Source organism: Gymnodraco acuticeps, unplaced genomic scaffold (assembly GCF_902827175.1).
Source record: "Gymnodraco acuticeps unplaced genomic scaffold, fGymAcu1.1, whole genome shotgun sequence".
NCBI lineage: Eukaryota > Metazoa > Chordata > Actinopteri > Perciformes > Bathydraconidae > Gymnodraco > Gymnodraco acuticeps.
This window is the reverse complement of record NW_022990021.1, coordinates 2,336,550-2,352,095: the sequence shown is the minus strand read 5'-3', so window position 1 is coordinate 2,352,095 and position 15,546 is coordinate 2,336,550. Positions and strand designations below refer to the sequence as shown.

General features: G+C 41.2%; 1 protein-coding gene across 8 annotated transcripts; it reads right to left on the bottom strand.

The window, feature by feature from the left end:
- Positions 1–3,074: 3,074 nt before the first annotated feature.
- LOC117544790 lies at positions 3,075–13,871 on the bottom strand. 8 transcript variants are annotated; one of them, XM_034214207.1, is made up of 13 exons: positions 13,263–13,871; positions 12,245–12,315; positions 11,932–12,041; positions 7,395–7,505; positions 6,668–6,799; positions 6,426–6,563; positions 6,019–6,109; positions 5,625–5,790; positions 5,432–5,540; positions 4,798–4,876; positions 4,543–4,684; positions 4,309–4,436; positions 3,075–3,944 (listed from the first exon to the last, which is right to left on the bottom strand). In XM_034214207.1, the coding sequence occupies exons 8-13, from the start codon at positions 5,707–5,709 to the stop codon at positions 3,630–3,632; spliced, it is 858 nt and encodes a 285-aa protein (XP_034070098.1). In that variant the 5' UTR covers positions 5,710–5,790; positions 6,019–6,109; positions 6,426–6,563; positions 6,668–6,799; positions 7,395–7,505; positions 11,932–12,041; positions 12,245–12,315; positions 13,263–13,871; the 3' UTR covers positions 3,075–3,629. The 8 variants fall into 8 exon arrangements, with proteins under 8 accessions (XP_034070098.1, XP_034070097.1, XP_034070100.1 ...); XM_034214206.1 differs by having other exon boundaries at positions 7,395–7,461; XM_034214209.1 differs by lacking the exon at positions 7,395–7,505.
- Between the last annotated feature and the right edge of the window lie 1,675 nt (positions 13,872–15,546).

Genomic DNA, 15,546 nt, shown 5'->3' with positions numbered 1-15,546 from the left:
ACCGTTTGTACTCTTCTTTTGGAAAAGTTGATGTTCATCATGCTGACGCCATACATGTAAATACAGTACAGGCCAGTGGCGAACCGTGTCTATCACAACTGGACCTTCTGTAGACACACACACCCCCCGCCGCCGACGCCCCCCCCTCCGCGGCATTATAATGTCCGTCTTTTCACTGAATTATCGTCTTGAAAAGGGTACTCACAACAATTCCGCAACAACTTCATCTTCACCTGTTGTCATTTGAACGTTAAAAACAATAAAACGGCATAAATTGCTTTGTCGCATTCATCTAGAATTCTAGATCCTCTGTCTCGAGCCAATTAACTAACGGGCCCTTCTAGAGTACCCTGGAACCGAGGGAAACTCTGAAAGAATACACCCATTGGCTACAAATCAATATATGATTGGTTGATCAAACTGTCAGTCCAAAGGTACGCTCTCATTCAGTGCAACGGCCAGGGCATTCGATCAAGGATGTAGAATAGCTTGGTTGAAGGATATTCTACCCAGAGACCCAGAACAAGATCTGATTGGTTGCTTTCTTTTCTAACACAAAACCACTGAAATGCGTAGTGCATAGTCCGAGATGGACAAACAAATCAATGTAACATTGTAATATTACAGATCAACAACACAGATACGATTCTCATTTATTCATTTTATATACATTTTATTCATATAATTAAATACATTTTTTGTTTGTTTTATCTGAGTGTTCCAGGGTATTCTCTGAATACCTTGAAGGCCCTGACGGTTCGCCACTGGTACAGGCTAAAGGCATTGAAACGTATTCCTGTGTTGACTCTAAGGTATCATTTTGAGAGCAGGTTATGTTTTCCGGTATGGTTATATTTTCTTGATGCTTGGTTGAATTGGCCCAGGAAGAACCCATTACAGGGCAGAAACACCATTTGTTTTCACATTAGGAACTTTGGCTGGGAGTTGGCACTCTCCTAAGGCCCTTTTACTTTCTTTATGAGATCAAAATAATTGCAAGAAATACATTCATTGCTTTGACTTTACTGAAATAATACAATACAATTCAAGTAAGGACAGTTACATGAAATATGTTGAGTTTACATTTGAGTTTGTATGTCTTTAATCCAAGTGTTTTTAACTAAATGGCCTTTACTGTAAGTGCAACGGGTTAACGGTTTGTTACATATCATGGCAGCTTCAGTCATACTGCCATGTCCTCAGTCCTCATCATTGTTGAGAAGTCCATCTCACGCTTGACTCTTGACACCGGAATGACTAATGGGTAGATCTGTCCACACTTATCGCACGCACTGGGTCATTATTTCTGCTTGGTTCTGGTGCCAGAGAAACATTTTAGAGATGTGAACTTATAGTGGTTATAATGCTGTACATGTTGGTGTCTTCAGATTTAATTGAATCATTACTCTTAAATGACCATATACAGAATAAAAAAAGTAGGTCGATTTGGGGTTTTTGATACAGCTGCAAAATAATGACTTATTGTGATAATTCGATACATTTCTAATAAGGATGCATGTGTTGCTTAAAAGAATCTCCCTCCTGGAGTTTCAAGGTCTTCTTTCCAGGGAGAAACCTTTGAGTTAGCACTTAGTTGGCATACAGGGAACTGCTTTAGGCTGGTTTAGGTCCTATCTATCTGAACGCTCTCAGTTTGTACGTGTCAATGATGAATCTTCCACGCAAACCAAAGTTAGCCATGGAGTGCCACAGGGCTCAGTGCTCGGACCTATTTTGTTCACATTATATATGCTTCCGTTAGGCAATATTATAAGGAATCATTCTGTACATTTTCATTGTTATGCGGATGATACTCAACTATATTTATCAATCAAGCCTGATGAAATTAATCATCTAAATAAAATTCAAGACTGCCTCAAGGACTTAAAAACGTGGATGACCTTAAACTTTTTGATGTTAAACACGACCAAAACTGAAGTTATTGTACTTGGCCCGAAGAATCTACAAAACAAATTATCTAAAGATATACTAACTATGGATGGCATTAATTTGGCCTCCAGTGAGACTGTAAGGAATCTTGGTGTTATATTTGATCAGGATTTATCCTTTAACGCCCACATAAAATCAATTTCAAGGACCGCCTACTTCCATCTACGTAACATTGCAAAAATCAGGCATATCTTGCCTCAAAACGATGCAGAGAAACTAGTCCATGCATTTGTTACTTCAAGGCTGGATTATTGTAACTCTTTATTATCAGGGTGTACCAAGAAGTCAGTCAAGTCGCTTCAGCTGATTCAAAAATGCTGCAGCTCGTGTACTAACCAGAGTTAGGAAAAGGGACCACATTACTCCTGTTCTGGCTGCCTTACACAGGCTCCCTATAGAACACAGGATAGAATTTTAAATGATTCTTCTCGCCTACAAAGCCCTTAATGGGCAGGCGCCATCTTACCTTAAAGAACTCATTATACCCTACTGTCCTACTAGGGCATTGCGTTCCAAGAATGCAGGGTTGTTGGTTGTTCCTAGAGTCTCTAAAAGTACAATGGGAGCCAGAGCCTTTTCTTATCAAGCTCCACATTTGTGGAATCAGCTTCCAGTTTGTGTTCGGGCGGCAGACACCCTATCCGTTTTTAAGAGTGCGCTTAAGACCTTCCTTTTTGATAAAGCTTATAGTTAGGGCTGATTAGATTCAGCCCCTAGTTTTGCTGATATACACACTAAAAAATGCTGGGTTAAAAACAACCCAATTTGGGTCGTTTTTTAACCCAACGCCAGGATCAATATTGGACCAACCCAGCAGTAGTTAATTTGACCCAACGAAATGGGTTGCGTATTTTAACCCAGCAGATGGGTTATACATTTAATCCAAATGCTGGGTCAAATTAATTACAGCCCTGGGTTAATTCTACCATGAATTGGGTTAAATATTACACCCAATGCTGGGTCATAATAGCTGCGATGGGTTAATTCTACAAGTTATTATCGTCATGTTTTTAATGCAATACCCATGTCTCTTAAACATTTAAATTACAAACCCTTTTAAAATGCATCCTATATTTGGTCATGCAAATAATATAATATGCAATAAACGTTTTTAAACAATGTTGGAATCTTAGAAAAATATTCATTTTATTGTTATAACAATTGACAGTTCAATAAAGTGCAAACATATTCAGTTCACAATAAAGTGCAAAACTTTCTTTAAACAAAACTTGACATTTATGCATGTACAGTACAGCCTGTAAACAACACACATTAGCAGATCTACAAGCTCTGGTTTGAGAACCACTAATAGCAACATACGTTTTTTCAGAAATGACTGGTTCATATACTGGCTATGTAAACGTTACAAAGAAAATCCTCCAACATGATCACAACAATGTACTGCTCCTTTAGGTGATCCGAACTACAGGAAACTAAGATGTGCAAATAAACATTTTAACAATTTATGCTTTCACCATTTAGCTCTTTTTTTAGCACACAACTTGCTCATAAAATACTTTGAGCATTAGGTAGTATTTTGAACATAACACACACACACTTCACAAATCCAGCAATATTTAATTTAACCAGATAGAACCCTACTCTGAGCCAAGCAGCAGAAGAGAGAGAATAGAACAGGAGGACCAGCAGAAGAAAATAAAAGGATCAAGACCACAAGTCTACTTGCAAGCAAGTATTGCTGCACGCAAGGATGTAGCAGGTTTTGACTCCTCTCCTCCCTTGATTTCGTACACTGCATTTTGGAGGAATTTCCATACAGCTTCACACTGCTTTGTGTAGTCGATGTCAAAGATATAGAATACCTTGAAACAGACATCTACTGCCTGAAGCAATGTGTTTTGTTCCAACGCCTCCCCATCAAGAATAACGAACGCCTGAGAGGTGTGCCAAATATCGTTTCCCAGGGACAGGACATATGGGTAAGGTCTTGACACCTTCGCCTCATGGAGGTACTCCACCAAGTTTGTTCCAACCTGAGAAAGAAATAAAGAACAAAAGACAAGATAAATTAAACAAAGTAAAAGATTGTGCAAAAGCAAAGAGTAAGCAAGATTTGGCAGTGGCTGATACAATGCATATTCAGAAACAATGTTTTGAATTATTCTTGAGCCCAGGAATAACAGGCAGTCAGGCACATTCTTAACCACTTAAACTGGACCTGGGTTGGCTCTGTACTTTAGACCACTGTTTTCCATCTTCACCAAATCTCTTCGCCAAAAATAGCCGATCTAGCTGCCATGTTTGGCTAATGTCCCCGCCACCCCCCCAAGAATATGGATGCTGGGTTCAAGTGATTAAAAGAATAACATTTCCCTTTAGATATGCAGAGGGACTTACAGGCTTATGATCAATGAAGGCCAACTTAGACTCCTCGATAGTGTACCGGAACACTTTTCGGCCAACCCTGTAGACAGTTGGTGGAAGCAGTGTTGGTAACTGGCTCAGAGCAAGTTCCCCCAAACAATCTGTAGGAAGACAATTTTATAGGTATCAATATGTGGCATGGCATATCTGTGAATTGGTCATTTAGTAGCAAAATAAAGTCTGCTGTACAATATAACAATGTATTACCGGGTGTTAATCCATCAAGCGACGAGATAAGTTTCCCTTCCCGTCTCGCCAGGTGCAGGATCTTGTCTTTAAACAAAGGTAGCCAGGTTTCGAAGAGCTTAGGCGCAGCCTCTCCATGTAGGATCTGAAAGTCCTGTGCAATCTAAATGAAAAATTGAAAAAGAAAATTCAATGTGGCAGCTGACATACTGATAAAAGATTGTTATAAACAATGCATCCACATCATATGTAAACATATACTCCTTCCTAACTTACCATGCCTGGAGTGAATAGATGTGGGAACTCTTGGCGGATCCCTTGAATGGCCCACCCGTTTTCCCTTAAAGACTTGGCCCTGTTTGATAGTTTGCAGAAAGTACAGCAGTACAAGAATGTTAAAAGGATATCACAAAAAGCCCTAAGGGCAGTTGCAGACAGGTGCTCTTTTATGGCAGCAGTTGCAGACAGGTGCTCTTGTATGGCAGTTTTGGAGGGTAAGGAGTTGCACTTTCTTGATGGCTGGTGGTAGGGTGTTCCACATTTTGGTAGCATAATAGTAAAATGCATTCATCCCCATGTTTGTGCCGATTATGGGGGGGGGGGGAGAGAGTAATGGAGCTCCCACTGGTGTTGTGCCCTTTTATTTTGACAGGTACATGGCACTGGTCCCTTGAAAACCAGGCCCATTGCAAGTTGCTGTACTCTGTCCTCCCCTGAGCCATCCCACTATAGCATCATAATGAGCAGGGGTTAGGTCATAGGTGTGAGAGGTCTAGTAGTAGTTTGTTTTGAGAAGTCTGTAGTTCAGATTTGAATGACTTGAGGTGCTACAGTACCATGAGGTGCATGCATAGGCAAAATGACATTGAATGAGTGCTGCAGCTAGTGTCCTCAGTGCATTCCTACTGACCTGTACACTGCTGTATCCTGCATGTATTGCTCCACCTGGTTGAGGGGCTGCGAATTGTGTTTCAGCCATTCTTTACACTGTATGGCTCTTTCTTCCGATATGGTACATTCTATAAAAGTACACATAAGGATATTAACAATCTCAAATTATATGTCTGTATTGCTTAAACAAATTATTCAGTTCCAACGATTACCTGGTATGAATGTCCTACGAGTGCCAGCTTCACTACTTTGTGGTGGTGTCTGCTGCGTGCTCTGTGACCTGGCCGGTTTTCTCATCCTCTTTCTGACGTTCCGAAGCCTCTCTTCGAGGAATCCAGTGGCTGGGCGGCGGTTCCGTCCTGGGGTGAACCAGTATCCCTGTCAAGAAATGAAAGTCTTTGGTGAATAGAGATGAGGCACATTTTGATAGCGTGGCGACAACATGTGGCTGAGCCATCTAGAACAGGGTTTGTCTGTATGTCTGTCTGACAACACCGGGCATCAAACAGCACAGAAGTCCAGTACTCTGGTGCTGGGAGATGAGTTATATTGTGTTCAACTGACTTGTTTTAGCATCAATTCCTCAATAAAATGTTAATTACTTACGAAGCCACTGCTTGAGTCCGACTCGTCCTTCAAGGAGGGAAACCCATGAATCAAAGCTGCAGCCAAGGCCTTTTTTGTCTCACTGGTAGGACTGCAAACACAGAAAAACTAAATTACCAGCAGAGTCAAATTAGATCTTAAGTATTTCTAAAACATGTGTTGCACCCCAGTATAATGGCTGTAGCATATTCTGCAGCTAATAGGCATCCTAATAAATTAAAAACACTACTGAACGTGTGTTTTGGTACATGTGTTGTGCATGTTTATGTTGGTGGTCTAGGTAAATGTCAGACTTGAAAGTAGTGTCCCGTCTTATTCTTTTCCCCTGAAAGAAGATTCATATACCTTTTTCAAACTAACATAACATTCAGCAAAAACAAGAAAAAAAACCCACTATTTTTAATTACCTCTCCAAACTTCTCCATGAGGTGAGACACCAAAATACGGACAAGGCACTTTCTTTGCGAAGGGATGATCACATCCTCATCAAGGCTCCCCAGGATCAGCTTGCCTTCAGTTGAGCCTGTGAGAATCTGGCGGATATCCTGAGAAAATTGCAAGAAGGGACAACATCACAGATATCGTTTATTACTCTTTAGTGTTGATTAAAGAAAAAAGTGAAACCCAAGTCTTAAAAAGTGGAACTTACAAATTGTGGAATTATATGTAGTGTTTGAGGTATCATCGCTGGTACGACAGGTGCCGTTTGGTCCTCCATGGAGGGTGGAGTTGTGGCAGTTGGTTGGACATCAGGACTTGTAGGTGGCACAGCAGGTTCAATCTAAACAGAACCCAGGTTAATGTAACAAACAGTGACAGCCACCTAGAATTGCCGGATGAGCATCAGTAATGTAAATCAGTGTACCACACCAGCGGACTCAGAAGACTGCACACAGTATGCATGGTGTGAGAGATATGCACCACGCCAAAGTTTTGATAAATTCAGAGACCTGTGTAAAGTATGGTTTATATTAACCCCTAAGCAGACACAAAACCACTCAGAAACCCTTCACCCGAGTGAATGAAAAATGCGACAAGTTTGGACCATGCAGATCTGCGGCAAATTGAAAAAGATATAAAACAAACATGTAACTTCTTAACTGACAGTGACTACTACTGTACATCGTCGCCGTCGGGTGGAAACCGTGTATGTCCAAAATTGTTCCTTTTATAATTTTTAACATTTTAAAATTGTGAAATAGCCAATCGACAAGCTCTTGACATTGGGAGCTTGTAGATCTATTTGAACTACTTTTGTACAACACTATGACGAATTAGTACATTTACAAATATAAAAAACATAGTTTAAATATGGAGACACAAGGTTTCTGCCCAACAGCAACGATATGTAGACAGATTAAACAAAAAATACTTACTGTACAATTTATCACATCCATCCCAGTATTTACAGAAACATCCCAGTACTCCATCGCATGATCATCCCTGTAGTCCAAAGGCACCTTTTAAGCAGCATTTATAGCTAACCACTAAACAAATATGGCAGGAAAAAATGGACTTGACGAGTCAAAATGCTATTTACAAAGTGTCATACCTACTGTACACACACTTGGTGGCAGTAAGCTGATTTTCTAAAAAAGTCTATAGCGCAGTGAAATGTATAAACTGTAGGGGTGTAACGGTACACGTACCCGTACCGAAATTATTCGGTACGGGCCCTTCGGTTCGGTACACGTGTGTACCGAAGTGTACCGAACGAATATAACGTTAAACGTAAACAAATTGAGAACGTGAACAACTTCTTGGAAGTAATCTCAGGTGCTGCGTCGCAGCATTCAGAGTAATTTGCTCACATTGGGTTCAACGCGTCATAGAGCGAGCAAGTCATTTCATTGGACGAGAGGCATACTATGAGAGTTGGTCAGAGGGATGCGTTCAATTTAGTCAGTAATTTGAGTAACTGTCGAAAATTAATGGCGAACGCAGATAAAGTTGAGCTCGAAAATCCTCCAGCATCATTGAAGTCTCCGGTTTGGGAACATTTTGGTTTCGCAATTACGTTCAAGGATGACGGACAAAGACAGGTGGACCGAACCAAAGCTGTTTGTCGGCATTGTTCAACTAAAATTGGTTACGTGGCTGGCAATACATCAAACTTGCACTCTTGAAAAGGCATCACCCGAACGTGAATATCACCGGTACCAAAAGAAAAATGACTGAAGTGCAAACCCAACTCCCGCTAGCATTTAAGCCTCCACCAATCGCAAAAAGTTCAGACCGAGCCAAAGCTATGTTGCCATGTTAGCAAAGCGCTACCTGGCTGTTTCTGCTACCTCTGTCCCTAGAGAGGGTGTTCTCCACAGCAGGAGACATTGTTAGTGCCAGCAGATCTGCCCTTTCAGCAAGCAATAGGCGCATTCACACCGCGGTACTTTTCCCATAAAGGTTCATGCGATCTTAGTTCATGAGAACCTTTTTACCCACTCGAAAGTCCCTGCCTGCTAGAGAGCAGGGACTTTCGAGTGGCTCTTTTGTGAGAAAATAGCTATATTTCTGATTGGCTGGGCGGATTACAAACCACGCCCCGTAAAACTCCCAAAAAGTTTTGTGAAGCCGCCATTTTATTATCCTTGCATTAGCATTATTAGCATTAGCATTAGCCCAGCGCAGAAACGCAGAGAGACTAATTTATGGCAACACAAAATAAAACATGGGAGCGGTGGAGATGAGGAGGTGTCGGCGTTCTGGCGATTTACTCGGAAGGCTTCAGTAGAAGCTGCTGGGAGTCCCAGCAGCTTCTACTGAAGCCAGTCCCCAACTCCGGGGACTTCCGGCCGGGGACTTTGGGCGGCAGTATACGCCGTGAACTGGTTTGCGGCCTGCCAGTAAACCCAAAGCAGAAGAAGAAGAAGTGACGTCAGCGGCTTAATTTGCCTAATCCTCCCCCAGGGACTTATTCCGGTGTGAACGCGATCTGTACTTAGTTCATGAGAACTAAAGAGTTCTCATGAACTAAGTTCTCATGAACCTTTGTGGGAAAAGTACTGCGGTGTGAATGCGCCTAAGGTGGACAAGTTCATCTTTCTTTAAAAAAAACATGAAAATACAATGACAAGCAAGTCATAATGTCAAACTGGCTGCTTAGGTGCTAGTACAGTACAGTTCAAATACAGATGATTTCAGTTAATCGAAATGCTGCACCTTAATGTTTATTTTATTATATTTTGTATTTATTTGAGTGAATACATTATCCACAGTTTAATAATAATAAAAAAAAAATATATATATATGTTTTGTTTTGTGTAAAAAAATTCTGCTGTACCGAAAACGTACCGAACCGAACCGTGACCAAAAAACCGAGGTACGTACCGAACCGAAATGTTTGTGAACCGTTACAGCCCTAATAAACTGTCATCAGTCTCGCTGAATGACTTCACTGCATGTAGGGGATGGTGATCAAGCAGCTCTCTCACATCAACAGCTGCCAAAACTTGAGTGGGAATCACACTGTATGCAAAGAAATGCCTATCAAACCATTGTGTTTCCCACTTCTGTACAACAAGTTTTATTGTTGGTGTGTGTGATGTTTGGTCTAGTACTAAAATGGACTTTATGAGACCAAATTGGGGCTCCCTATCTGGGTCATAAGACAGGAATACAGTCATGCCTGCTCGATATGCAGTTCCCTTAAAGGTAACCAAGGCTGGTTCATACAATTCACTGAAAAGGGGAATGCCTGTTAGACCACTTTCGATGTCTTTAACTCCCTCAATGTTGGCCAGAAAGGTAGTGTGCCCTGGACCGACTTCTGTATTGTGGCTCAACACAGTTCCACACAGCAAATTATAGCACTGCGCTATCTGATGGCGAAAGGCCATGGTTTTGCAAATGTTTCGGAAGTTGCATGTTACATGGCTAACCCGTTTAAAAAAGTTGTGTTTCGCTTCGAATCTCATAGCCCAAAACTGAGTCAAGGGTCCGAGCTTTTGAATGGCTCTTGGGTAATGGAGGATGAAGTGGTGTTTTGGCAGCAAATGGTGAAGAGGATAGAGCTGCAGGAAGAGAGAGTGATGCTCTTCAAGGATTTTAGCTAAGTACAGTGTTGCTTCAACAGTAAGAGAAGGAGAGAAGATGAACTCCATACATAACAGTAACAGTAGGAGAAGTTTCCATTCCTTGCTATGCATGGGGACCAGGTCACCCATCATTGTCGGCAGCAACCTAAGTAGGCACCACATTTGAGCTGCTGATTGATGCATGGCGCCTTTAACCTTTTTTAGATCATCCTTACTAATTACAGAAGGTTTGTTACCCTTATCACAAAAGCCGTAGTCAAAGCTTGTGATTCTGTAGTTTAGTTTGTCAAGTGTTAGATGTTTCTGCTCAATCAGCGAAGTCAACACAAGCTTGACTTCATATGGCCCTACGCCTTCCAGTATATCATGCATGATGTCAGGTGCTATGTTGTCGGTTACATGATAGAAAGACAAGTCATTCAAGACACTGTCTCTATTCAGGCCTGTCTGGGAGCGGTCGGCTGTACGCAAATCTGCCTCATGACTATTGACATCACGCAATAGTGCAGGATCTGCCAGCGTCTGAGACCTCCGGGCATCCTTATGTATTCTGCAAAACCGACACATATAATTTCCAGAGAAGCTTTCAATATAGCCAAGCATGGCATTCACGCCCAAATTGTCTCCCACTACCTGGACCACTGTAAACCTAACAACACCTTGAAAGTTGGGGGTATCAACAGTGATGCCATCCCTCTCAAGACACCTGATCTCTTCCACAATAGGGCGCAGCACTGCATCAAGGCCATAGGTCTTAGCGTCATCGGATTTGTACACTGCTAAAAGGAAGTGTGACTGCAAACTTGATAGCAGGTCTGGTGGCAAGCTTTTTAGGGTGAAATATATAAATCCTAACTTGTGAACCCCAGTCTTAGACCCAAGCGGATTGACTGTCTCACAATCATCTTGGTAAATCATAAGTGGGATCGAAACCTCTTTTAATAACAGTGGATGCGTTTTACAAAACTGCCCATCAAATAAATCCTGAAGAGCATCACTCTCTCTCTGCTGCCATTCTTGCATGGCCTGTAAAACCCCAGGAATTTCAAGTAGCTTGGTTAGAAGGCGCTGCAGCGGAATACGCTGATATGTATCACGAACTGAGACTTGTCGCACAGTGCCAGTGGCAGAGGCCCTTTGCTGAACAAAGGATGCCCCCCCAGTGAAAATCTCCTCAACTGGCTGAATGAAGTTTCCTGATTTAGCAAAATACTGCATTTGTTTATAATCTGTATCAAGTCCTTTGAAAGGCTTGGCTAATTCCAAGAACTCCAGCCCAAGCTCTTCTACCTCTGGGCTTTGATCAAGACCAAAATGACGAAATAAAGACATAGTCTTTGATTCTAGTTTGCCGACAATATCGCCAATTAAACTAGAGGTGTGTTGAACCATAAAGTTTAAGTTAGAGAATGTCAAAGAAGGTTTAGACCTCAGATGAGCTAAAAAAAGGGCTACCCGGTTGGTCATGTCATCTTGCCCTAGTTCATCCCATTCATCCTCAACTTCCTCATCTCCCTGTACAGGCTCATTTTCAGCAAGCTGTATGTCAACAGGCTGGGCTGGACCTTCAAGGGGATCATCGAGAGTATCACTTTGGTTTTCATGCTCCTTTAATAGGTGTCTTCTATAAGACCTTATAAAAGAAAATGTTCTACCACAACCAGTTTCACTACATTGGAAATATGTTGATGAATGGTTTACATGATGTACTGCACGTAAATGTTGAAAGAGAGTCTTGGCATCCCCTGGAATTTGCCTTTTGCATTTAAAGCAAATATATGCCATCTGCTCACAAATTTGAACAAATCCTCAGAATTAATATGCGTGTGTGGGGGAGGGGTGTAGCCTCTCACATCTGCAGTGATCTAACTATACTTACAAGTCCTCTAAATTTTTTGAGGAACTTAAGCCTGGGGCCAGCTTTTGGAATCAATTGGCTGATGGTCCCCTCGTCTAAAAGAAGAAAACTCTCCTCGTCAATTCCCTCATCTGAAAAACAAAAAACAAGGACATCTATTTAAACCATGGAGAACAGCAAAAAATAAGAGGCTAATTACATGGAAGCTATTGGAATAAAAATGCATTTTCAGTAACATAAAATACAATGCAGTCAATGCCATTTCAAATAATTCCTTTACCTAGCTATACAGACCATCTGCTTGCTGTGAACGTAAAAAAAAACATGTTCTTACCTTTAAATCTATCAATAACGTCTGTCAACTGCCACTGTGTCAACGTGTCACACACAACATCGTCCATTGATCTGAGACAAAAAACACATAAAGAGCTTAATTAAAACAAAACATAAAATGTACATTTGCATGACTTCAACCTCACTTCTGGGGCTAATTTATTCAGTTGATGAGGCTACTAAAACTGACAAATGTCTGCTTCTCCTATTTATTTATTTATTTGTATTACCTGTTGTATTTAGCACACATGAGCCCCACTTACTATGGTTATTAGCATTGTATTTTATCTGCAGACTTATGGTTATATCAAAGCCTTTATTTTTATATAGAGTGATACACTTTTGTGACTGCTAGAAACAGGTCAACCCACAATAGAGCAAGATTAGTTAACCAACTACGGACAGCAGCCACAGGAACTTTTGCAGTCACAAATTGCTGTGAAAAATTGAGAGACCAATGAAAGTTAAGTTACAGAGAACCTGCTTTTTTTTTACACCAAACCTTATCAGTCCCCTTATCAGACAGAGAGTGCGACTACCGACACTGGCAGAGCGGCATCCGTCACGTAACATTAACTGCAGAGCGAAAACCACAGTGGCAGTCAGCTCCGCATGGCAGCTAGCTCCGCATGGCAGCTAGCTTGGCAGCTACTTGACGTGACGCAGCCGAATAACGGCGCAACATTCCTTTGTAAAAGGGGCTGATATTACTGACATATATAAGCGCCTGGGGTAGCACACTTTCCGTTTAACTTTCCCAGGGTAATGCTACCGTCCTTTAGTTTTCAATCCTGATATCCTATATTTGAACCATCTCCCTAACTGGCAGTTACACAGACTAGCTAGTTAACGACGTTAGCTTTAGCATGTTTGTCGGCTCATTCGGCTTTTTAAGTGAGATAAAAAATAACACTAAATAACAAATTAACTATCAACGTTACCACAATATCGCTCATGGACTAGCAGTTGATGACATTTATTAACAGCTTCACAGTTAGATGACAATGTGTTCTGCTTACCTCCTCCAACTTTCGCCATCGGTCTTTCTTGTCTCAATGATCCTCTCTCGCGATGATGATGGTTAAGTTTACGGTTATGCCCAAATATCGCGAGTGCACACAGGATGCAGGGGAAACCCTTTCCCGCCAGATCGCGGTCAAAATTAAACCATGGCAGAGTTCTCTTAATACATCCATGGAAGTGTCCAAGAGCAGTCAATAATGTAGCATGCCTTATTGTTCAAGCCATGTTTGTTGTTTCACATCTTTACAACCGTGAACATTTGAAAGTAGATTGATTTTTGTCTCTGTTTACATTAGTTGGTATCATAGACTGTGGTTGGTATCCAGTTTATTGGTGGTTATACCGCCACCTTCTGCTCTGGAGTGGGAATCAGATATACCCTAATCCCTTTGTCTCAGTTTATCTCAACATGAATGAATCTAATACATGTGAAATTGTTGCGATTCATGCAAACCAATACCCAATACCATAGGCGGCGCCGGCGCGTGAGGCTCAGGTTTGGAAAGGCTTAATCACTTTTTTTACCTGACGCTGCCCGCCTCCGGCATCTATAGAAAAGAGATCAACTCAGTGTGCAGAGTTTAAATCTCTCAAGTCATATTACAGGATAAAGGAAATACAGTTTAAACTGCCGTATGCAGAGAAGACGCCGACGTGTCGCACTTATCATTCATATTACATCATCAATCAGATCATCGATCATATAATATTATAATATATCATATATTTCCTTATCTGAGTCAGCTTCTCCAGCCATATCTGGCCGTGCAACACTTACAGTGTCACATACTGTATGCAGAAGTATTATTTTAAGCAATACATTATGTTCACGAAACACTCGAGTCAAATGTAATTAAAGTCAGATCTGGTGAGAGAAACCCTGGCTTGATTTACCGAGTTGATAACCAGCGTCGTAGGACCGCTTAGCGAGATCTCGTTTGTTTGTTTGTTACTCAAACATATCCAGGGTATGTTGAACTGGCTTCGTAGTACAGGGCTAGCGGGTGGCTAGCAGCGCTAATGTCAAAGACACAGACATTATACATTAGCCTATATTTGTATTTTACCAGGATGCAGTGACACAAATATTTGGGAAGCCTACAGCACCCGCCGCCCCTGCCCAATACCATATAAATAACCCAGAATGAGTTAAACATTTCATAACCAAATGGTTGGGTAGACAAAAATATTTTGACCCAGTACTTGGGTTGCACAAAAATAACCCAATACCATATTAATAACCCAGAATGGGTTAAACATTTCATAACCCCATGGTTGGGTAGATGAAATAACCCACTGTTTTTTAGAGTGTAGGCTTAGTTTGTCGGGGGACATCTTACTTCTTCCTTCTCTCTGTCTATACCTGTGTACTCTCATGTTCCGATTAACCCAGCTTCCCCAAATGTCTTTCTTTTTGGTGTCTATATACGCTGAGATCCGGAGTCATGGATGATCCTGCGGTCCTGTGTCCTGCATCTCGAGCCCTGGATCTTGAGTCGTGGCTGTGGTCCTGGATAATAGGTCCTGGATGGATATCCTCGTGGATTCATCTTCCTATTATACACACATGCATTTCCAAACATTTGGACTACCTATGTTGCAAATGTATTATCTTTTCAATTTACACACGGCATCTATTGCACGTCTGTCCGTCCTGGGAGAGGGATCCCTCCTCTGTTGCTCTCCCTGAGGTTTCTCCCATTTTTCTCTTTAAAACTGTGGGTTTTCTTCTGAAGTTTTTCCTTGTACGATGTGAGGGTCTAAGGACAGAGGGTGTTGTATTGTCATACTGATATTTTGTACAAACTGTAAAGTCCACTGAGACAAATGTAACATTTGAGATATTGGGCTATATAAATAAACATTGATTGATTGATTGAGTTGTTTGGATAATCCCTTAGTGAATCTGCCGTTGTTTCAAAAACGCTTAAGGCCACACTGATATTCACATTTTGGAACCTGCTTTCTAGGTGTTGTATCAACCCACTGATATGAGCAGAAGGTAGAGCAGATTGTGAGATTTAAACTGAAAGTCAAGTTGCTCACAATGGGCAAGCATGGAATGGATCCATATCAGGATGTGTGTGAATGGTTGAAATGACTATGTATTATTTTCGCTGCAATGCAACCTCCAATTAGCAGAAAACAAAGTTAAATCATCCACACAAAAAACGCATACGTTGAAAGAAAATGCATTATGAGAAATCTTAAGAAATGTGTACTCATTCATATACAATTATAACACTGCCTCTTCTTCTGTCTGAAATAATATGTTTACTT